The 25,222-nt window shown below is 42.7% G+C and overlaps 1 protein-coding gene across 1 annotated transcript in view; it reads right to left on the bottom strand.

Annotated features, from left to right (window-relative positions):
- DNAAF9 (dynein axonemal assembly factor 9) overlaps positions 1-25,222 on the bottom strand; it is a 232,553-nt gene that overhangs the window by 48,160 nt on the left and 159,171 nt on the right. Inside the window, exons 22-28 of the mRNA XM_007959995.1 lie at positions 17,166-17,269; positions 11,636-11,782; positions 10,466-10,554; positions 9,643-9,744; positions 9,251-9,368; positions 7,351-7,439; positions 4,848-5,006 (exon numbers count right to left, since the gene is read on the bottom strand). Of these exons, the coding sequence (XP_007958186.1) occupies positions 4,848-5,006; positions 7,351-7,439; positions 9,251-9,368; positions 9,643-9,744; positions 10,466-10,554; positions 11,636-11,782; positions 17,166-17,269 (808 nt within the window). The remainder of the gene's footprint in view (positions 1-4,847; positions 5,007-7,350; positions 7,440-9,250; positions 9,369-9,642; positions 9,745-10,465; positions 10,555-11,635; positions 11,783-17,165; positions 17,270-25,222) is intronic.

Below are 25,222 nucleotides of genomic sequence, written 5' to 3'. Positions count from 1 at the left end.
CAGCCCCCTGAACTGTCTCCCTGTGCATACACGGCCCTTCTATTCTCCCATGATTGATTGCTTCAAGGAGTAAAGCAATGAAAAACTTTTGAAATGGACTGTGATTAATGTCACTGAACTGTACACTTAAAAAAGGTTAAAATGGTAAATTTTTTGTGATCTATATTTTACGACAATTAAAAAAAAAAAAAAAGGTTCGGGGAAAGAATCTCCCTCACTAACCCCTGCCTCCCTTACCAGTCCCTGCTGTATCAACATCATCACACTGGGGCGTGTCTCCAGATGGAAGGAGTCAACACTCAGCCCTCACCCACACAAGGAAGCATTACTCTCCAGCTGCCAAGGCTGATACCAGGCCACTTTGGGTAACCTGCCCCAACTGCATAATAAAGGCAAAAAACTGGCTTTTCTTGTCAGTACTCTTTATTAAAAAAATAAAAACAAGAAGCAAACCAAAACCAAAACTCCGCAGGATATTAACTTTCCTCCCCCTGAAACAACAGATACTCCATTCAAGTTTCCTTTGGGCTGTTTTATGTTTGCAATTTAAGCCTATTACTTGAGTGGGCATACGTCTGACATTAATTCAATTTTTGTTTTGAGAGGTATTTGGTTTACAATTAGATAATTTTAAACAACAGTCACAGTATAAACAAATATAAAAACAACCAATCCCACTGCCATTGAATCAATTCCGACTCATGGAGACATCATGTATTGTCTCCCCCCTAGAAAAATCTATAAAATTCACTTTTTAAAATCAGATTTCCCCAATTTTACTTATACTCACATGTGTGTCTGTGTGTACATTATGTTCTATACAATTTTATCACCTGTGTATATTCCTGTATCCACCAGCGCAGTCAAGATACTAAATAGTTCTAATACCACAAGGATCGCTCATGTTGCCCTTTATAACCACTTGTACTTTCTGATCCCATCCCTAACCCCTGGCAAACACTAATCTGTATTCCATTTCTAAAATTTTGTCATTTCAAAATACACTGATTCAAATTTTATAACAACAACTAACAGCTACACTTGATGTCAATACTCACCAGGACCTTCCTATACACTGCAGTAAATCAAATGGAACAGAGCCACTCTGGGGGCAAAAGAAAACTCAACCCTGTACCATAGGTTTTCCCCAAAGAATCCTACAAATGAAGACAAACGCTTTATTCAGGGAATAAAATTATAACTTTGTGAAGCCACTGGGATCTCCCTCCACCAAGAACCTCAATAATGGGCTTGACTCAATTGGCATAACACACCACACAAAAACATTGGTTCACATCCTACTCTGGTGAGTAGCAACTGTGATCTTAGAAGTTTGCAAGTGGCCATCTAGATGCAACGATGGGTCTCTCCTTGTCCAGAGCAAAGAAGAATGAAGAAAACCAAAGGTGCATGAAACAGTTAGTCCAAGTGACTGGTACACCATGAGATCCTCAACCTATGCGACTATGAGACCAGAACTAGATGGTGCTTGGCTACCACTGTCAACCACTCTGAGGGGGATCTATATAGGAGATTCTGGATAGAATGGGAGAACAATGTGGAATAAAACTCAAAATCATTAAAATAAAAAAAAAAAGGACCAGGTTTGCTGGTCTGATAGAGCCTGATGGAACCACTGTTGACTACGGTCCCTAGCTGCTCTTTAGGTCTGGAATTGAACCCACTCCTGTGGCTTCCAGCCAAACAAAAGACAGGCATATATCTGTCTTTTATATCTGATAGGAGCTATATATACATTAGGCAGATACACTCCTTGGAGAGATCAATCATGGGAGAATAGAAGGGCTGTGTATGCACAGGGAGATGCTCAGGGGGCAGGAGCACATGGGAGGGAAGGCCACAGGGAAGAGGTGTTCTAGTTACCTAGTACCACTCTGACAAGAATATACCACAAATGGGATGGCCTTAACAAACAGGAGTTTATTCTTATAATTTGGTGGCTTTAAGTCCAAGTGCAAAGTGCCAGGCTCTAGGGGCTGGGTGAAAGCCCCTCAACCTTGGGGTCCAGCTCTGCCTCCTGTTCCCGGCCCACTGGAGCTAGAGGCTTTTCTTCACTCAGACAGCTGCTGGCTGCTGAGGCCAAGAAGCCCCAAAGTTGACAAGTAAAATGGCACAGTCATGATGTTACCAAACCACATGGCAGGCCATTAACTTAAGTCTATTGTAAGTCCCAAGGTTGGCAGAGCATAGCAGGCTGCTGAGCAACAACATGGCTACATGCAGGGTCCAAGCGTGCCATAGGCTAGAGGCCATTCCCAAGCCTTCTCCTTATATACAGGAAGCAGACCACATCCCAAAGGCAGCTACTCAGCTGCTTATGGTAGATCCCACCATGGACTTGATTGCCAGTCTCATCATGGGTATACTACCACCAGCTGCCCAGTCACTCAGCCAGGCCCAGCCAAGTTGACACACAAACATAACCATCACAAGAGGTAACTAAGAGGAGAAAGTAGGAGGAGAGCTGCTGCACTGTGGGAAATTATAGTCAATGTCATGAGACAAAGTGTACATGACCTGCTGTATGAAAAGTGCATTTGCTCTGTAAACTTTCACCTAAATCACAATTAAAAAAAAAAAAAAAAAGAATAAACTGGAAAGCAATTTCTACAAATTAAAAAAAAAATAAATAAATAATGGGCTTGAACGTCCAGCCCCAAGGAGATGGGCCTGCTACAAAGGAGGTTGCCCCATGCTCTTGCTGAGCCCTAAGACAATGGGCCCAGCCTGAACGTGCTTCAGGGAGGAATCAGCAGTCAGCTGACAGTCTGACTTGAGTCCTTCAGGAAATCTCTCTGAGGTCCCTAGGGTCCTATGGCTAAGGCTGGGCAAAGGCTGGCTCTGACAGTACATGACTGGGCTGGCCATAGACAGTTCTTGCAGTGCAGAAGCAGCTGCAGCAGCTGATGTTTCTGCAGGTCAAGTCAGAGACAGGGAATCAAGAATGCCTTTGGAAGTGAAGGAAGAAGGAAATGACCTTGGCTGCACATTCTCAAGTTGCCAAATTTGTCTCCAGGTTCACAATTCCAACTCTGACAGGAGCAGGAGGTGATGGATTTGGGGCAGTGAATTCCTTTGACCATTGGAAGTGATGGAAAATCAGAAGAAAATAAGTGGTTTCAGGCCCATACTCTTCCTCTATAGCTTCTGCAACCTTGGCCCATAGAAGAACTAAAGGGCTGACAGAAGGGAGGCCTGAGGCACAGTGTAAGAAAAAGGTCTGAAGAAGATGAATGATGGCTGTGATAGTTAAGGCTGTGTGTCAACCTGGCTGGACAGACCATAATTCTAAGTGGTTTCAGAGGTTGTGATGTAACCACCTCCATGATAAGATGTTCTATGAGCAGCCACTCAATTGAAAGGGAGTTTACTCAGTTGTGTGGTCTGGTTCTGATACGTATATGGATGTCATGGGAACATTTTCTGTGTTTCTGCTGGATCTGGATCCTGCATCCAGCTCATCACCATCTCTGGTTCTTGGACTGAAACAGTGACCTGTCATACTGCCTGCTTATCTTGGGAATGTTGCCTTCATTGCTTGTGAGCCAACAATGTGCAATTTTACCAGCCTATCTTGGATTCATCATCTGCCAAAGCCAGTAGCCTAATATACTGCCTGTTGATCTTGGGTTCATTAGCCCCTGCAGCTGTGTGAGTCAGGTGATGCCTCCAGTTTGATGTTTGACCCGTGAACTTGGGACCTGCCAGCCTCTACAACTTTGTGAGCCATTTTCCTGAGATAAGTTTACATATATTTACATAAAACTACATATATACGTATATATGTAGCTTCACTAGTTCTGCTTCTCTAGAGAACCCAGCCAAAGATAATGGCTTAGTAGGATAAACAGTCCCACCACCTGCCTCCTCCTCAGGATCACTGGTCCAGCTTTGCTCCATTTCCCATGGTCACACTCAGGAGACTAAACAGGGCTCTGGATCTGGACCCATTCTGGAAACAGCTAGCCAACTGCAAACAGTAATTATTATGATCACAAAAAAAACCATAGCATAGCACAAAAGCACTTTGTGAGGATTGCCCAAAGCTTCTTTATTAGTGATCATAATGACACTAGTGAAAGCATAGCCCATACTTTCCCTGACCTGGTACTTCCCCTCTGGGGCTGGGGTGGTGGGTGACAGGCCTGCATGGGGCTCCTCCCTGGAAGTCTTCCATAGGTCAAGGGAAGCTCCCTGCAGGCAGGGTCCTAGAAGCTGTGCTATACACTCTGTCAAATCTACCCTCTCATATGTCATGACCATAATAATTTTGAGTACTCAAGGATTTCATTAGCCATTCATTGTACACTCACAGCTATGTACACAATCATGAAATGGGAGGTCTTTATTCAACTGGACTATTCATGTCCCTCACTAAGAGTCCTAGGAAATCCTCATGGCCAGCATCCCAGGGACAGTGTGGATGGAGACGGCAGAGCATAGGGCCATCTTTGCAGTTCCCTAAGAGGAAGGACTGAAATGGGCAAAATTCCCTTAGGTAGATGGTAAAGGAAGAGGTCTAAAGACAACTACTGTTACCAGAATTAGTGAGGAGCCTTGCCCAGAAAACCTCCTCCCCAACTCCCCACCTTTGGGGATATTATGAAGATGATGCAAAACTTAAAACTTGTGTGCAAGCTATATCAGTCACTGTAGGCCACAGAATAGCAATAGAAGTGCTGTACTATTAAGGCCTCTGTGTAGCTCAGATACCTTCTTGCTCCTGTGTAGTTTGCTCTGTGTCTCAGGTTTGCTACACATGAAGAATCAGTAAAGGCAAGGTCACCACTCCCACCCCATTGTCCCCACAGACTTCTAATACTTACCCTTGTAACACCACCAGCAGTCTGGTCTTCTTGCGAGTGTACGCTGACTGGCGGGTGGAGCGGTTTTGCTGGGCCTCCAAGGCACTGGAAAGGTATCTCTGGAAGTGGGCAGCATGAAAACATTCAGAGCTATCCATGAGTTGGCGGTACACCATCCACCTGGAAATGGCAAATGAAATCTCATTGGTGGACCACCTAATGGCCTTGCCCTATTCCTACAAGTGGATTCAAATGTGACCTTCCATTTGTGACTCTCACAGACATTGTGCCCAGTGAATCTGTACAGGAGAAAGCAATCCTGGCACTGCGGAGCAAGACGGAGGGCCCTGACTGGTTGACAGTCCAGTATTTTGAAACCATTATCACTGGGGCTTTTGATAAGAAATCTCTTGCTACAGGGAAAGAGGTCAGGTAAGCACATGACCAACAGACTTCAGAGGTGAGAAAGACTCCCTCTAACCAGGCAGCTACTTCCTGAAAACAAAAAAACTAATTCACTGTCATCGAGTTGGATCTGACTCATAGTGACCCCTCCTTGGGTTTCCAAGGTGGTATCACTATGGAAGTAGATTGCCCAATCTTCCTTCCAAGGAGTGACTGGTGGGTTTGAACTGCCAGCCTTTTGTTAGCAGTCAAATGTCTTAGGCACTATGCCACCAGAGCTCCTTACTTCCTGAAGGACCATTCAATAAACTGACTTCAGTCTTGGTGGTCAGTAAGACTTACTAAAAATAAGAAATAGGCAAGGTGAATAATTTACAATATTTATACAACAAAAAAAGAAGCCTGGGTGGCACAGTGGTTAAGTCATACTAACCTGCCACCAGTGCACTAAAGGAGAAGACCTGGAGATCTGGTCCCATGGAGATCACAGCCTAGGAAAACCCATGGTGCAGTTTTACCCTGTCACACAGGGTTGCTATGAGTCAGATTTGACTCAATGGCACCCAACAACAACACAGAACAAAAGAACTAGAAACGAAGAATTGGTTACTCACTAATTAAGTACAAAAGTCTGGTATTTCCCTAGTATCTCTCCAAAACTTGCTTGTAACATCCATCTCCCACCCCAAATTCCCAACCCTCTAGGCAATTTCAATTCTTCTATGGCTCCTTATAGGATGCCTTACATTGGGGTAGACCGACTAGATATTAAACGCCTGGTTTAGATAGCAAGGCTTTTTTAGTAATTGGCCAGCCAGGTGGAAGTGGTGGATGAATGATTTTCCCAATTTCACATGAACCAACAACATGTCCCAGCTGCACCTGAACTCACACAGTCTCCTTTTGGTCCTCGAAGGATCACCACACCTTCCAACTCCCATATTCCTGCTGACCAGGCACACTCTCAGGCCTTTGCACTTGCTGGTACTACTGCTAAAATGCTTTTCTTCCAGATACACGCATGGCTTATTCCTTTATTCCCTCCTGCCATTGCCCAAATGTCAGTGCCCAAACATCCTCTTCTTGGTGAGGCCTTCCCTGATTATATGATTTAAAAATGGAATCCCACCCCCACACTTCCCACATTCTTCCTTGCTTTATTTTCTCCATAGCACTTTCCACTAGCTGATATATACTATGTTTTGGTTATCTGGGTAATTGTCTCCTCAAACTAGAAAGTAAGCTCCATGAAGGAGAGATTTGTTTTGTCTGTTTTGTTCACTGACATATCCCCCACTCTTAGAACAGTGCCTGGTCAGTGCTGATGTAGATGGATGGATGGTTACTGTGCTGATACGATTACACCAAAGGTCAGCACAGGTATCCCCACTTTTTGAAAGTTCACTTTACACCACTTAGATTTTATAAAAGACCTACATTAGTATCTGTTTTCACTAACCAAAAGAAATTTGAAGAGGATTTTTACTTTTATGAAAAAAAGTGAAAAGCAAAACCAGCTTTCAGTGTTTGTTTTGCAGCAAGCTTTTAAAGAGGCAGCATACTCCCCAAGCAGTGGGAGTGGCATCACCAAGTTCCCTCTGTGGAACTACACTCAGAATGAAGCTGCCATAATATTGAACTGTGTCTGTGAACACTATGTTGTTGTTGTTGTTATGTGCTGTCAAGTCAGACACGACTCACAGCTACCCCTCCTTGGGTTTCTGAGGCGTTATCGCTACGGAAGTAGATTGCCCACCCTTCCTTCCGAGGAGTGCTAGTGGGTTTGAACCATCAGCCTTCTGGTTAGCAGTCAAGTGCCTTAGGCACTATGCTACCAGAGCTCCTGTGAACACTGTATGTTAGTGTTATTTTAGGTTTTATGCATTATTTGGTATGACCCGGTAGGTTACTTTTTGAGCCTGAGAATGCTGAAAAAATTTTCCCATATAAATTAATGGTAATTGCTTGTTTGCTTTACACCATTATGGCTTATGAGAGGTTTCATAGGAACACTCTACTTTTGGAAAACAGGGGAAACCTGTACATGTCGAAGGTTTCCCAGTCCTAGGCCCAGGCCCAGACTCCCTCTCCCCAAAGCAAAGGCAGCAGCCATACTAACCTGCCATATTCCTTATGCAGCTTGACCAGAAAAGCACAGAGCTCACTAGCATGACAGCCTGGGAGGCCAGTTACAATGTTGATAATTACCTACATGAAAGAAAAGTCATGTGGGTTTGCAATTCAACTCAGAGGCAGCATTGTGTAAGAGTTAAGAGAACTAACTGGATCCAGGATCTGTAGTTTCGAACCTCAGCACCACCACTTACCAGCTATGTGATCTTGAGCTAATGACAAAACCTACTTTGCACGGCAGATGTGAGGATTAGCTGAACTAATATATGTAAAGTGTTTAGAACAGTGCTTGGCACATAGCAAACACTATACAACATGTAATGTTACAATTAGAATTTCTATGGGGTTGACTCTCAGCAGGCTGTGAACAGATCAGTTAAATCATAATGCATTCAAGAGCTTAAGTGCTTGAGACCAGAGATATCTTTTGTACAGCAGACATTCAGGGATAATATGACTTATTTTTAATAGTAATACTAAGGAAAATATAGGGCAAGAAAGAGGTCTGGCATGAAAATGCCACAGGCATGTGGTAAACTCTGTAGAGGAGAGGAATGGCTTCCTTCTTTCTGGCTTCCTGTGCCCTCCAAGCCACCTGGCCTGGGCTAAGTCCTAACAAATGGGCGTGGGAAACACTTTTCATTCTTGAGAAAGGAAGGAAATGAGAGCCAGGCTGACTGTCCTAACCTTATTATATGACCACAAAAAAACATATCTACCTGTTCTCCAGGTAGATATTCCAAAGCAACTTGAAGAAATTCATTGACAAAAGGAGTCAAGCAAGGTAGGAGATAAATCATATAATCCTAAAGGATGTCTATGTCAGTGAGACAGACATGCTACAAAAGCCTCTAAGTACATGTTTTAGTCCACAATATCCAAGACTCCCTGGAACAGGCCCGGTCCAGATAATCATGCTAAAGCTAAGCTTGGTGGTACTCATCATCACTTGAGCTAGTCACATCAGCACAAACATGGCCAGGGATCCCTCTTCTTTGGGAACCAGAAGCTCTCCTCTCATCCTCACTGACTAGGACCCCTACTCTGTACTCCTTTCTGCCCCCTTGGGGCAGTCCATGTAATTGACTTTTGGTTTATGCTCCTCCCAGCCACAGTTTAACTATTTGGTTCCTATTTCCCAGTGGTAGGTCTCAGCCCCTAGCATCAGTGTGCATGCATATGGCCAGATGCCTTCTTACTTTAAGGCCAGTCCTGGAGCACCTTTTTAACAAAACACAACAAATAGGCATTTTCAGGTTTTTAGGCATAAGGGAAAATGATACTTCTAATTTCTTAGTGCTTCGACTGTCTTTTGCATCTGAGTGTCTTCAAGAGTTGCACAAAAAGAAACACCTGCTTTGAGTATATTATAACATATGGTTTCAAAGGAATGCTGGGAGAGGGGTCAAGAGGAGGCATGTGTGAGGCAGGAGCAGGTTAAAGTCTACTCTTAGGAAGAGAATGTTTGTAAAGTATCAACTTTCTCTGGAGATGCCAGCAAGGCCCATCTACATGGGCTCCCTCCCTCCTATTAAGCACAACGTGTCAACCATTCTCAGGTAAGTCTCTGTTACAACAAGGAAGAGTTGATGGCATGAGAGAACAGAGTAAGAGTTTAAAAGGTGGACAAGCAAGGGGAGGGCAGGGCAAGATACCAGGGTTGTATCATTGTCATGTGGCTTGGCCAGGGTTAATGTAGATGCCTGTACGCAGTCATTGTACAGAGCGGGTTTCATGTGTAGCATTACATCTGTATCCAGGGAGGTGGAGAATCTTATAAGGGAACTCTACCTGAGCTCCTTTTGTTCATGGACACAAAAGACCCAAGGGCAGGCTATCAGGATTATCTCCTGTGAATTCTCAGCGTATTTGGTGAGCTCCTCTACCTTGTCATTTTCTACTCTGAGAGGAGAGTTGATTTCAGTTTGCTGTAGCACAACAGGAAGATGGGTCCTCATCACAGGCTCCCGACCAATGCTGCTGACTGCGAAATGCTGGAGAAACCTGGAAGAACAAAGACAATGCTATTGTTACCTTCGCCAGCCTGGCCAGCCTTGCCTCAACGTGCTCATTCACACGAGAAAGTTCTTACTTAAATGCTGAAAAGTAAATAAACCTTAGAGAGATTCTCTCTGGAAAGCAACAATCTATATAGGGTGTCACTATTACTTTTACAATGACCCAAAGAAGATATAAAGAAAAGACGAATTTGGAAAGGACCAACATTGAGGTTTCTGACATTTGAAATCCCAATTAAGAACGGAAAACCAGAGCTCACCAGTCCAGCTCTGGGTGTCTGGCTGAGAGTAGCTTCAGAGGACGCTGTTTCTCCCCAGCAGGATGGCTCAGGGCACTGAAGAGCTTCTGTGCGTTGGAGTGTCTGCAATACCAGAAGCTCCTGGATTAGACTTCTATGTCCCTACAGCACACATCCTTTAAGCATCTCATACTCCTGATGCTTTCAAGCCCAAGTCCCGTGACAGTGTGAACTCTTCCAAAACAAGCATCTCACTGACTTAAAATATGGTGTTAATACATGAGTAGCTCTGGTGGCACAGTGCCTAAGGGATTTGACTGCTAACCAGAAGGCTGGCGGTTCAAACCCATCAGCTACTCCTCGGAAGGAAGATTGGGCAATCTACTTCCGTAGCAATACTGCCTTGGAAACCCAAGGAGGGGTTGCTATGAATCGGGTCTGACTCCATGGCAGTGAGTTTTCTGGTTTATTAAAACATGAGGACTTTCGGCTCATTATCTCCAGAGTACAGATTATTACCTTTACCCCTTTCTGGCAGGCTGGCATGGTGAGTTGTCATGCCCACCTGACATAGTGCCAACTGGGCCGGTGTGCCCACATATGAAGTTTGGCCTGGAGCCCTCTGGAGACACTATGGATTTCTGATTCTTGGTTGACTTCATCTCTCTTGCCTTCTGTTTCCCCAAGGGCACCGGTTACCCGCAAGTTGGCCCCACTGAAATGACTGTGCTGGCCCTTTTAGAAGCCAAAACCCCTGTGTTATATAACACAAGTCATCCTGCAGGGAAAACACACACACAAAGCTTAGGGAAGCAAGCCTAAACACTTGGAGGCAGCCACTTACAATCTCCTTTGTTCCACAGATAATCCATCTTCCTGGATCACTTTTAAAGAGAGCCCTGAATTAGCCTGCTGTTGCCAGGGGGAGAACACCTAAACAAAACAGAATTTGAGCAAAGAACACTTTAAACCCAACAACAGGATATGGAACCCACATGGGGATTTGAAAATCTAGTCTGTCAGAGCAGAGAAAAACCATTATAACAAACAAGTTTGCTTCAAAAATAGGGGCTAGGAGCAATTTTGTCCTGTATTTTTCAAAAGCAGAATTTCTCTCTGGGTTCCTCTCATCAGGGATTCTGCTCCTTCAAAGGTCAGAAGACACAGAGGAAATTGCCAGGTAACAATGTTCTGGCAATAGGGGAATTTTCTACCCTGGTGACAGGGCTGGATAGACAGGAATGGGTCAATCAACACCTGCCAACAGGGGAATGGTTGAAAAGAATCTAAAGAAATCTCAACATTCTAAAGGAATCTCTAGATTCCCAGATTGAAAGGATAACCACAAGGAGGTAGGAAGGACCAGAGACATAGACTAGACTGAGAAGCCACTTTGGAGCCAAGGCCAGCTCTTGTCTCCTCCGTGAGAATCTACTCTGAGGTAGGGGCACCGTCTCCTCACAAGCTGCTGTAATCATACCTTCCCAAACATTTCCACCAGTCACCAGGCTGGTCATCCTTTTAAATTCGGCTACTGCTTGGTGTGTAAGGGTCATGTAATTCTGGGTAGGCTCCCTCAGTTACACAAAAACTGTGTTGAGCACCTACAGAGTGCAGCCTGCCAGATGGAACCATCCCTGAGGGGATGTGAACCACAAGGGAGGAAGGAGAGCACAGGGTGGGGTACAAGGCTCTGTTCCAGGGGGTAGGGCCCAACAATTCAATGAAGCAAGTAGGAGGGAAATGAGTCTAATTAGGATTTAAAGGGGACAAAGGAGAATTTTCTAAGAAGCTAAAAAGCCCATTGTTCAGTTCCTTTAAGGCTCTCACCCCTCCCCTGACAAGAGCATAATTCTAGGACCTGAAGGGATTAGAAGCAGCTACCTCCTCCTCCACCATCCCTCCCAATTCTGCCTCTCATCACCTCACTGTTAGCCCTGAGACACTGCTTCACCATCTAAATTGCTAGGGAAAAGAAATGGTAGTTGTTTTGCTGAATAATGACTGATATTACCTCTGAGTAAAATGTTTGGTATATCTTTGATCTGGGGAAAAGGGCAATCATCAGAAAATTGCTTGGTCCATGGAAATGAACTGGCAGATGAGGCAGCAATGAGCTTTTGAATTCTATTAGAAGGGCGGCAACAACACTGGTGGAGTCCTAAAGAGAAAGAGAGGGAGCATGGGTGAGAAAAGCTATTTACTTTCACTGTATCAGGCCTCACAACCTGAGACCAATTATTTTCACAGGATGTGGTTTTCTGGGGCTCAGTAATAGAACATAATTTCTAATACTTAGTTACAAGAGATATAAGAAGTACAAAGGTCTTTTCTCCTAAACTGAAAATGTCACCTTAAAATTCTTTCTAGGGCAATGAAATTCAGTCTATGTTCAGACATAGCCAACAATGCTGAGGCTCCTCTTCAGCCTTTGAGGTTATTCACTGATTCAACCAGTACTTCATAAGTGCCTATTATATGGCAAGGCATTGTGCTGAGGACAAAACAGTCATAATTACTACTCTATGCAGTAACTAACCTGTTCAGGTTACACATTTCCTCCTCCTTTTAATTCACTCAACAAATATTTATTCAACACAAGTGCTTGCTATGTGCTCGTCACTATTTTAGAAATTCAGGATTCAGCCCTGACCAAAACAGACAGGATGCCTTTCCTTCTGGGAGTGGTAGTGGTGGCGGGTGGGGAGGGGGCAAACAATAATCAATAAACGTAATAAATGAATTACGCCCTATGTTAGAAGACAGTTAAGTGCTATAGAAAAAAAAGGAGACAGTACATCAGTATAAGGGAAAATGGAAGTGGAGTGGGACCCAGTGCCACTGGGGAGTGGGCAGGTCACACTATTAAATAGGTGGTCAAGGTAGGCCCTGTTAAAAAAAAGTGAGAATAAGGGAAGACTAAAATAAAACCATGGTCACCAAGTCTTGGGTAAGAAAAGACCTTCGTATTTTGATGGGCTAGCCAATATCTGTCTTCCCACGAAAAAGGGGTGTTTAGCATTTCACTTTCATCTCCAACTCCTGATTTAGTATCAAACCCGTAACAAGCAAAAAAAAGGGAAAGAGAGAGAATGTGTGCTGATATGTGCTCTTGTGCAGACATAAGCGTGTGTAGTGGAAGAGACGAAACTAACCTCAGGGCTCACCTGAAACAACGGCCGTGAAGCTAAAGGCAGACTCGGCTCTCAGGGCACTGAGCTTCTAGGGCAGTGGCCCACCTGCTGCTACTCTCAGTCTAGAGCACCTTACCCACTACCCACTGCCATGGAGTCAATTTCAATTCATAGTGACCCTACAGGACAGAGTAGAACTGTCCCACAGAGTTTCCAAGGCTGTAACTCTATGGTAGCAGACTGCCTTATTTTTCTCCTTGGAGTAACTGGTAGGTTCAAACCACTGACATTTTGGTCAGCAGCTGAATTCTTCAATCACTGAGCCACCAGAGCTCCATTAGAGCATCTTAGGACTACTTTTCCACTTCTCTGTTGTGTCCTGTACTTCAGTAGCCTAAGGAAAATTGGCCACAAACAGAATGGGAAAAATAGATTACCCTTTTCACTGCAGAATGGCATAAATTCCAATTACTCTTTTTATCTAGATTCCAGGTAGACCAGACTTCTGGTTCAAAGGGAGCTATTCCTGTTGGCATCCCCAGGGGCAAAGACACTCCATTCTCTCACCCGTCCCCCCTGCAGAGCCTCCTTCTCACCACTCACATCCCTCCAGGCAGACGCTCCACGTCCAGCTCCAAAGAGGCTGGTGAAGAGACGGAGCAGCAGAGAAGAGCTGGTACTTCTAGCATCTGCCTGGAGCCCATTGTGATACCTCCACCAGTCAGTACTCTAACGCTCAATCGAGGGAAAGAGCACTCAGAGAGCATTGTCTGAAGGTAACATTGGCTGGCCACTCTTGCAGATGTTAGGAAAAGCTAACCCTCAGTGTCAAGCCAGTTAGCAGGGAGCCAGGTATTTTGATCACAACACATATACATCCTGCACAACTGTTTAGTAAATTGTGCTTTCATTTGATGTCAATCTACAACAAAGACTAAAATGAAGAGATTCCTATGACTCTCATTGCTGTGTCTCTTGGAGGGCCATAGGTGCCTGGAAGGGGATGAACCCTAGATCCTAGAGAGGTTCAGGCTCCCCCAGGATCAGGGAGGCTGCCTCCTTTGAGGGCTAGACCCCTCTGCTGGGTTAGAGGCAGTTAAAGCTACTAGGTGGACAGCCTTTAGGGAAGCTAGAATACAGGGGGCAGAACAAATGGCTGAGCCCTGGGAAAGCCAGAGGCCAGTGTGCTTTGCTTCCACCCACCCTAGAAGGCGCATCCCATTCCTGTCCACATAGCGAGACCAAGTGCTTTGGGTGAGCTACCATGCTCACAGGCTCACCTCCCTGTGAGGGGCCTGTCTGTCCATCTGGGGGCACTCATGTCAGGGGTAAGTCAGGCTTAAGTAACCTGATGGGGGGCCAGATTGGTGTGTGCCAGTTGAGGTAGGCTCTGACACAGCAGCATAACCAGCTTGAGGTCAGGGTAAAGGCTGACCATGCCAACTCAAGCTTTAATTAGTCAAGGGTTATGATAAGGTTTTAACCTTTGCAAATGGTCCTCAAGCCTCAAAAGGCATTCTAGTTGTTTTCTTTCTTAACATTTGATTTTTCATTATAAGAGTTATATGTTTATTAAATACAAATTTGAAAAAATATAAATAAAACAGGAAAAGAGGGCTGAACAAAATGAATCCGAAGTCCTATCACCTAAAAACAAAAACAAAAAAACACAACCCAAACTCTCTGCCGTGGAGTTGGATCTGACTCACAGCAACTCCTCCTTGGGTTTCCAAGGCGGTATCACTACGGAAGTAGGTTGCCCAACCTTCCTTCCAAGCAGTGGCTGGTGGGTTTGAACTGCCAGCCTTCTGGTTAGCAGTCAAACTACAGCTAACATTTTAATACTTTTCCTTCTAGTCTTTCTTCCCACGTATTCATTGACTTGCCTTTTTTATGTAGTAAAAAATCATCCTTATTTTTCATAGTTCCATAGCCTGCTTTTAAAATTTAATTTACCCTTAGCATCTGCCATGTTGTTATACATTATTTGTAAACATTTCCAGTGACTGTATCTTACTCCTCTCAGGCCATCATCTGGTTAATGTGGGGTAGTTTGTTATGTGTTTTCATATATCTGATAATTAGCCTTGTGCCCTCTGAACATACCTGACTTGACACTCAGTGTTTTCAGCCTAACATGTTTTCATGTTTCTCTTTGTAGGAAAGAGGTATTTGTTTGTTTTAATCATGAAAAACATTTTTCCCAGTTTGTATTTCTGCCTTTTCATTCTCTTTTTGAAATTACTTATTAGAAGTTTTAAATTATTAAGGAGTCTGATAGATTTTATGGTATATTCATACAATAGGATATAATTCAGCAATAAAAAGAAACAAACTATCAATATATGCAATAACATGGATGAATATAAAAACCATTACGCTGAGTGAAAAATGCCAGACTCAAAAGGGTACATAATGCATGATTTTCATTTCCATAACGTTTTAGAAAATGCAAACTAATCTGCAGTGACAGAAAGTTAACTAGTGGTTGCATGAAGGACAGAGGGAAGGATGGACAGCAGAGAGCATGAAGAAACTTTTTGGGGTGATGAAAATCTTCTGTATATTGGTTGTGATGGTGGCTTCATGGCTGGATATTCTGCCAAATCTTTAAATTATATTTTGATAAAGTAAATTATCAAAAAAATTAGAAATTTTTAAGTGAAATATGGTGAAATTTGGTGAACTCTTCCTTTAGAATTTCCTTTATTATTTCTAACCTTACAGTCTTTCTGCCCCTACAAGTTTAATATTTATTTTTAATCCTTCTTTTTTTAAAAAAAAAAATTATTAACTTTTTATTGTGATTTAAGTGAAAGTGTACAGAGCAATTTCATTTTTCATTCAACAGTTCATACAGATTTTGTTTTTTGACATTGACTACAATACCCACAACGTAACAACTCTCCCCACTTTCTCCCCGTAGTTACCTTTTCCCTGTGTTCTTCTTTCCTATGCATCCCTGCCTTCTGAGCTGTCTCTCTGTGAAAATGCTGCCTTCCTGATCTCCCATGGTTGATTGTTCTAAGGAGTGCACCTTCCTGGTGCAATTGCTCATCCTGTAGGCCTACTGTTTGGCTGAAAGTTAGGCCATGGGAGTGAGTTTAACTCTAGGCCCAAAGAGTGACTAAGGGCCATGGTCTTGTGACTTTTTAATCCTGCTTTCTATAGTGGGAAATTTAAAAATACTTAATTTTAATCTATTGGAAGTTTATTTTGGTTTCTAATATGAGGTAAGAATGCATTCTCACTCCCCCAACCCTCAGTTAGCTAACCCATTGCTCTAATAGAGGAGACCTAGTGGCACAATGGGGTAAGCACTCAGAAAGGCTAGTGATATGAATCTACCAGTGGCTCCTTGGAAGAAAAGACCTGGTCATCTGCTCCTGTAAAGATTACAGCCTAGAAAACCTGATGGAACAAGTCTACTCTGTCCTATAGGGTCGTTATAAGTTGGAACAGATTCTAAAGCAGATAGCAACAACAACATTGTCCCAGCATTGTTTCCTGAATAATTTGTCCTTTCTTTTCTGATGTTAGAAGACTCTCTATCCTACTATGAAGACTTTTATTTCATAGGGCCAATCAATCTATCAGGTTGGTTGGTCTGCCCTTTTGAATAGCCTTTAAGGCAACAGGCACTAAGTAGAAGAAAGACTTGCTCATAGAATTTGTTTCCTGAGCCATCTGACCAACCACCTCACCTAGTCTTTCTCCTGGCTCCTAAACAGTCTGACTGAGAGGTTGAGATCAGGTAGCCGGAGAGCTGCCCTCTGTTCTTGTGGTCTAATGAGACAAGCCGTGCCCCTAGCCAGGGGATACAGCCAAAGGAAAAGTCATATACCTTCTCTCCTGCCTAGAAAGTGCTGATGCAGACAGGTCAAGTTAAAGGATGGTTCTGGGACATAGGCTTTCATGGAGCTGAAGGTTAAAGGTGACTAGGTAAGGGAGGAGGAGCTAAGCTCGCAAGGGAAAAGTTAGCCATTTTTCTCCCTCTGGCTCACTTAAAATTTTTCCCATGTTGACGGGTATGTGGATCCCCATCTATGTAGCTTCTCTTTAGTTCTTAAGTGGGTGAGCCTTTGTGTCCTTGGGCTGGACATCTGTGAGGGGCATTGGAGGCTTTTTTTTCTAGTCCCTTTTAGGATAAGAGAATTGGGCATGGGTAGCTACTGGCACTCCTGTCCCAGAAGTCCTTTCTGGCTAAGCCCTTGGCTCAGAATAGAGAGGCTGACAAGGCTTGAGGATGCCCAGGCCTGTCTATGACCTCCTCGCCTGCCTTAAGGGCATTGCTCATTCCCCATATCTTGCCCCATGGTGGCAGGGGGGAGATAGGGAGTTATCTGGTTTTTCCCATCAGAAGTCTGAGTATCTCTAAACACCAAAGCCATGGACTGATAAAACACCTACCCCATCATAGAACGAAATGGAATTCATGTGATTCTTGGAAATGATGATACTTCCATGATGACGGTGAAAAAACAGAAGGCCACTAGAGAAGAAATGCACTTTCCCTGGAAGGCAAAGAGAGCTGGTCAGAGCTGGAGGGCTAGATCCTGAGGCCTGGATCGCAATGTCCTTCTTGCAGGTACCAGGGCATACCAGAGGGTTAACTGGAGACCAGCATCAGTAGCACTTAAGTTACATGACTGTCAATGCTGGGCCCTATGCTCTGGGGAAGCCAATACACCCATGCAGGGCTTTGGAGATAAATGGAGTCTAAGACACATTTTTGCATAAGAATTAGAAAAGGCAATGAATGAATAAAGCAACAAATAAAGTTGATGGGGAGAGGCAAAACTCATACTCCCTAATAGGTGTCTTCCAGGGAAAAATGGAAGGAGGAAAAAAAGAAAAAAAAAAAAAAAAAGACTTGCGTGTGCCTGCTCTGTTAATGAGTTTAGAGATGCTCCTTTCTCCTGCCTTGCCAGAAGCTGGCTCAGCCCTAAAGAGACCACATCCTTCATTAGGGCTCAAGATGGGGCACTGTGGTCTCAACAGAAGGGCTGGTGAAGGCAGCCTATGAGTCTCTGTGGAAGACCAAAACAACTCATTCCCATCAAGCTGATTCTGGTTCATAGTGACCCTACAGGACAGAGCAGAACTGCTCCATAGAGTTTCCAAGGATGTAATCTTTACAGGAGCAGATTGCCACATCTTCCTCTGGTGGAGCGCCTGGTGAGTTCTAAAGGCAGGCCTTTTGGTTAGCAGCCACACACTTAACCACTGCACCACCAGGGCTCCTTCTGTGGAAGACAGAGACCAGCAAATGTACATTTACATTAGGCAACAAAATGGTTTTACAGACACTGGGTGCCTGCTATTATGAAGTTCACATAAACAAGGTGTAGGAGGCACTGAACATGGGCTCCTCAGGTCAAGAGCTCAGGTCTGAGGAGAGCTTCTGTTTCTTGGTAGCCAAGGTCATACAGAGCAGCTTAGTATGGACCCTAGGAAGCAAACCATGGAAAAGATGACGACCAAAATGGCAAGGATTCACGTGGGTCCTGGACTTTTTGGGGACCCAAATAAAGCACCCAGAACCATAAGATCCCTGGAAGGAGTTGCTCTCTGGAGCTGGTCCAAGCTGGATCCTTTTTGCCCGTTTCTTTTCATGTTTTCACATATAGAGAAGAGATAAAGTAGTTTGGAAACTCAAGGCACAGGCTTGAAAATGTTTAACAACAAGAACAGGAGACAAAGAAGCAGAATGATTCCTCAAGCTGTAGCTCTAGGAAGGCATCCCTGAAGTTCTGGAGGTTGTAGTGGCAAGAAGAGCAAAGGCAAGGTGTTTGAAGGTTGCTTTTTCATCATGGGCGAGGAATCCCGGACACTGCAAGGTTTGAAGACTTCCTGAGGAGGTGGGGTTTCAGAAGAAAGGGAGCATGTTAATGAGAGGTGGGGAAGACTAGAGAAAGTGGAGGTAGTTTCTAGATACAAGAAGGCTTGGAGTTTGATCATCAATGGAAGAACCAGATGTCCAGTCAGAGGCAAATGGTGTCAACCTCACCATCTAGAACAGCAGCAGCTAGGGACCAGCCAGCCCATCTCAAGGCACCCAGGTTCAAGCCCTGTGAATCTCCCACACTTCAAGAAGTAAAGCCTGGCTACCCCTGCACACAGCTTTGCACTGTGGCTCTCCTGAGAAGAGGCTACTTATGTCTCAGGCTCATTCTGTACTAACCTTAAGGTTCTTCATCACTGCTCCCAGACCATTCTCCTCTACCCTGACACAGTCACACATCTACTGACCTACTGATCACGCCATAGCATTCTGGGTAGTTTCTGAACCTGTTCACAATCTTCCCTTCCAGAGCCAAAACTACCATTATTCCTTCTCAGAGAGCAGGCGGAAGGCCCACACTCTGTCCTTACTTCCCCTCAATCCCAACTTTGCTGCTGTAAAGCAGCACCCAGAGTGTTTCTACCTCCGAATGTTTAGCTCTAGAACTTACTTTCTACTACAGCATCCCACCATCCTTTTAGCCATCTCACTCCTAATACCTGGTCCTCCAACATCACTGAGATTTTGAAACCTTTGGCCTCCCAGTCTCAGAAATTTCTGACTTCTCATCTATATCCACTGCAGATCCTCTGGGATAACTTTTAATCTCTGTTCTGTCAAAGGGATGGGAACAGATTTTACCCAGTATTTACTAAGCACCAAGCGTGTCACATACATCAAGGTTTTCAATCCTCACACAATCCTAAGAGGTATATTATTCTTCTTTTAGAACTGCTAAGGAAACTTAAGCTTAGAGAGGTATCCCCTAAAGTAATACCGCTACTTGGTAGTAGAGCCAGGCATGACTCAGATTTGTCTGCTGCCAAAGGCCCTGTACCATGCTAGGCCCCTCAGTCCTCTTGGCCCTATTCCTTCACTTTATTCTCTGTGAGTAATGTGACACTGTGCCTTCTCTGCTCCTCAATCTCAAAAGGTCCATAGCGCGGCCCAGTAGTCTTTCCAGTGCTGTCTCCTAATTCCTTCTACCTGGTGCCCTTATAGAGCAAGCTTTCTTTCTCTATTCTGAGTCTGAACACCCAGGGTAAGACAAAGTTCCCTATAACCACTGAAGAAGCACAGCAGGGGGTTGTAGCCCAGTTGTTTTTGATTGACCTCTCCATCCCAGGAAGTCCAACTGGAGAGGGATGGACCCTCAGGGCAAAGCAAGATACCAAGTATCAATGAAGAATGTGGCTTTTCCTTCTTCAGACAACTGGCTGCACAAATAGAAATCCTTCAGCAGTTCAGCCTGTGTGAAGGAGCATTTACCACTGCTGGATAATTTTCATTCTGTGTGCATGTGTGCATGAAAGCACATGGAATGTATACATGAAAGTACATGGAATAAGACCTCGATGGTGCCTAGCTACCACTGTCAACCACTCAGAGGTGAATGGTGCAAGAGATTCTGGACAGAGCGGGAGAACAATGTGGAACAAAACTCAAAATCATGAAAAAAGACCAGGTTAGCTGGTCTGATAGAACCTGGTACGCCCCTAAGACTATGGCCCCTAGTTACTCTTCAGGTCCAGAACTGAACTCACTCCTGTAGCTTTTAGCCAAACACCAGACAGGCATATGGGGTGGACATTTACATCAGGTTTTTACATTCTTTGGAGCGACCAATCGTGGGAAAACAGAAGGGCAGTGTTTGCACAGGGAGACAGCTGGGGTGGGGTGGTGGGATGTCTAGAGTGCAAGGGAGGGAAGGACACAGGGAAGAGGCAACTACAAGGAGGAAGTGGGAAGAGAGCTGTTGCATTGTGGGGAATTGTAGTCAATGTCATGAACAAAATGTGTATGAACTGCTGTATGGAAAATGAATTTGCTCTGTAAATTTTCATCCAAATCACAATAAAATTAAAAAAAAAAAGTACATGGGATGTATAAAGAAACAAAACACCACCACCAAAACCCAGACACCTGAGTCCTCACCACCCAGCTTTAGAAATTAAGCATCACTAATACCCTTGAATCACCCATTCTCTTTTCTACCAAGGGGGAATCAACATCCTTGATTTTGTATAGTTTTATCACAGCTGTATGTATCTATAAGCAATATGTTATTTAGTTTTGCCTTCACATAAATGGAATCCTAATACTCCATTCTTCTGTGGATTGCTTAATTCTGTTCCCCAAAGTTATCGGTGCTGTAGATAATACATAGCTGTACAACCCATTCATGCTCACTGCTGTAGAGACCTTTCTTTCTTTCCATCACCATATCACCTCTGGGTTTTCTTTTTTAACTTTTAATACTGAAAGTACCATAGACTGTCAGAAGAATGAATAAATCTGTCCTGGAAGAAATGCAGCTGGAATGTTCCTTGGAAGCAAGAATGGCCAAATTTCATCTGACCTACTCTGGTCATATTGTCAGAAGGGACCATTCCCTGGAGAAGGATATCATGCTTGGTAAAGTGGAGGGTCAGCGAAAAAGGGGAAGACTCTTAATGAGATGGACTGACACAGTGGCTGCAATGAGGGGCTCAGGTATAGCAAGGATTGTGAGGATGGTGCATGACCGGACAGCGTTTTGTTCTATCTGTACAGGGTTGCGATGAGTTGGAGTCAACTCGAAGGCATTTACCAACGATTACTACTATTATCATTACATGGATGGCCTAAAAAATTCATTTAGGGAAATTTAAGGTTCATAGTGCCCAAATGTGTGACAAGTAAAAATACAAATACTTGCTGTGGAAAACTAACTTCAGTGTAGACCTAACAGAATTTCCACAAATAAAGCTCCAAAGAATGTATCACAAATCATAAAGCACTCAAGCAAATAAAGCACTCTGAATGAGAGCCAGTAGCAACTACCAAGAGCAGAATCAGATATAAGAAAACAAACTAATTGGGATTATCAGAGATAAAGTACAAACATGATTAAGGTATAAGAGACAGACAAATAAACAAAGAAACCCAAATAGATTTAGGAAAAAAATGGAAATAACATAAAAGAAAAAATAATAATTGAATTTAAAAACCAACACACAAGTTGAATAGCAGATTCGTCATGGGTAAATAAAGAATTAGTGAGCTGGAACAGACAGCTGAAGAAATAAACATGAATGTAGCACAGAAAATAAGAAGGTAGAAAATATGAAAAGCAGGGCAAGTGTCACCTAGGAAAGAAGGAACAGGCAGAGCCCATCTAACTGAAAGAGAGTGAGAGAGAAAATGGAGAAGAGGCAGTATTTGTAGTTGTTGTTGGTTGCTGTTACGTCAGTTCTGACCCATGGAGACCCCTACGTGTGCAGAGTAGAAATGCATGAGAAAAGGAAGTATTTGAATAGATAATGACATATTATTTTTGAGGATTGTTGAAAGACACCAAATCTCAGGTTTAGGCAGCCCAACAAATCCCAATAAGGATGAACAAAAAGGAATTCATAACTAGATACATCATAGTAAACTGTAGAAAATACAAGACAAAGATTATAAAGGCAGCAAAGAAAACACTGATTAACTAAAAAGAACAAACAATTAGTCTGACAGTAACTTCTTAGAAATAATCATAGAACTCAGAAAGTGAAATCTTATCTTTATAGTGCTTAACTGTCAATATGGAACAATAACTCATTGAAATTATGCTTTAAAAAAAGGGAGGGAGAGTGGCAAAATTCAGATATTATCAGATATATAAGAACTTAGGGGTACCTTCATTTTAGGGAACTGTAAAGACTATTATTTCAAATCAAGCAAAAGGAAAATAATCTCAGATGGAAGATTTGACATAGATGGGCCCAAAAAAGGCATAAGAATATGGGTATCTCTAAATAAACACTGAATGTTTAAAAGTTACAATAATGTCTTTATTGTTACTGTGATTTATGTGAAAGTTTACAGAGCAAGTTCCTTTTCTATTTGACAGTTCATACACATTTTGTTTTGTGACACTAATTGCAGTCCCCACAATGTAACAGCTCTCTTCCCACTTCCTCTGTGGTTACCTTTTCCTTGTGTCCTTCTCTCCTATGTATTCCTGTGCTCTGAGCTTCTTCCTGAGCAAATGCTGTCCTTCTGATCTCCCATGCTTGACTGTTCTAAGGAGTGTACCTACCTGGTGTAATTGTTCATCTCATAAGTGTGTTTGTTTGGCTTGAGGTTAACATGGAAAGCAAGCGCTAAAACTTGTTAACATTTTTAAAAATAATGTTACATCTTGTAACATCTTTAAATATAATGTGGGATTAAAAAAAGGAGCCCTGGTGGAGCAGGGCCAAAGGCATTTGACTGCTAATCAGGTTAGCCATTCAAACCTACTAGCCAGTCCATGGAAGGAAGATAGGGCAATCTACTTTTGTAAAGATTTACTGCCTTGGAAAACCCAAGGAGGGTCACTATGAGTTGGAATTGACTCACTGGCAGTGAGTTTTTTTTTGTTGTTTGGGGTTTAAAAACAAAACAAAAAAAAAAACACAGTGAAGAGGTAACTACGGGGGAGGAAGTGGGAAGAGAGCTGTTGCATTGTAGGAAATTGCAGTCAATGTCATGAGAAAGTGTGTGAACTGCTGTATGGAAAGTGAATTTTCTCTGTAAACTTTTACCCAAATCACAATAAAAAATTTTAAAAATAAAAAAACCCCTCAAAACCCACCCAAATTGATTGCAACAACATTAGCTTGAAAGTTAGAGGGAGGGGGTCTTTGTAGTGTTCAGGAAGAGAATAAAGACATTGATAAATTTGTTTTTTAGATTTCTATATGGATTTACTATTCATTATTTTTTTCATGAAGATAATTCATGTATTATTAAACTTTCTTAAACATTTAAAGGGAGCTCTGGTAGCGTAGTGCCTAGTGCACTTGAGTGCTAACCAGAAGGATGGCGGTTCAAACCCACCAGCCACTCCTCGGAAGGAAGATGGGGCAATATACTTCCGTAGTGATACCGCCTGGGAAACCCAAGGAGGGGTCGCTACGAGTTGGATCCGACTTGACGGCACATAACAACAACAACAACAACAACAAACATTTAAAAGGAATTACCATTTAAAATAATGGACACTTTATCACCATACTTATGAGCATGAAGATGACTGTCAGAAATTCTATCTCCTTATAAAACACTTGATCTAACATAAGTAAATTCTCTCTGTGAAGTTAAGAGTGTCAGTTGCCACATACATCTATGGCCAATTGATTTTTTTTTTAATTTATATTTTACTGTGGCAAAATATATATACATGTAACAAAAAGTTTACCATTTTAACCATTTTAAAATGTATCATTAAGTGACATTAATAACTTTCACCATGTTGTGTTAACATTACCATTATCTATTTCCAAAAGTTTTATATTCCCCCAAAGAGAAACTCAGTACCCTTTCAATAATTTCTCCCATTCCTCCTCCCCGCATCCTCTGATAACTACTAATAAAGTTTTGTCTCTGAGCATTTGTCTATTTTAAATATTTCACATAAGTGGGATCATATAACATTTGTCCTTTTGTGCATGATTTATTTCATTCAGCACAGTGTCTTCCAGGTTCATCCATGGAATAATATGTATCAGACCTTCATTTCCCTTTATGGCTAACTAATATGCCATTATATAGATATACCACATTTTGTCTATCCTGAATGGATTCTTCTGTTGATGGATACTTGGGTTGCTTTCACATTTTGGCTACTGTGCATATACCCAAGAGACCTGAAAGCAGGGACTCAAACAGACACTTGTACATAACATCCCTAGTGGCCGGACCCTTCACACTCTCACCAACAGTACATGAGGGTTCCAGTTTCTCCACATCCTTGCTAAAATTTGTTATTTTCCATTTTTTCTGATAGTAGCCATCTTAGTGAGTCTGAAATGATATTTTTTTTTGTGGTTTTGATCTGCATTTCCTTAGTGTCTAATGATGTTAAGCATCTTTTCAGGTGCTTATTAGCCATTTGCATATCTTCTTTGGAGAAACGTCTATTCAACTCCTTTGTTCATTTTTTAAAATTGTGTTATCTGTCTTTCTGTTGCTGAGTTGTGTATGGCCACTGTCAATGAAGAAAGAATAGTCCCTTAAACAAATGGGGCTGGGACAACTGGATCCACAAATGTAAAAGAATGAAGTTAGACTACTACTTCACAGCATATATGAAATTTAACTCAAAATGGATCAATGAACCAAATATAAGAATTACAATACTCTTAGAGGAAAACACAGCAGTAAAGTTGTAGAATCTTATTTTTGATGATAGATTCTTAGCTATGACACCAAAAGTATGAACAACAAAGAAAAAATAAATTGGACTTCATCAAAATTAAAGCTTTTTTTATATAAAAGGGCATTAGCAAGAAAGTTAAGAGTTTAATATTCAGCATATATAAAGAACTCTTACAACTGCACCACAAAAAGACAAACAACTCTGGACATGGAAAGTGGGGACAGATAGGAGGGAGGCATGAGGAGAATTTTGTGGATGATGGACATTTTCATTATCTTGAATTTGGTGATGGTT

This window comes from Orycteropus afer, unplaced genomic scaffold (genome assembly GCF_000298275.1).
Source record: "Orycteropus afer afer isolate SDZICR_OR568_19922 unplaced genomic scaffold, OryAfe1.0 scaffold00020, whole genome shotgun sequence".
Lineage (NCBI taxonomy): Eukaryota > Metazoa > Chordata > Mammalia > Tubulidentata > Orycteropodidae > Orycteropus > Orycteropus afer.
The sequence above is the reverse complement of the archived record's forward strand: the minus strand, read 5'-3'. Positions and strand labels throughout refer to the sequence as shown.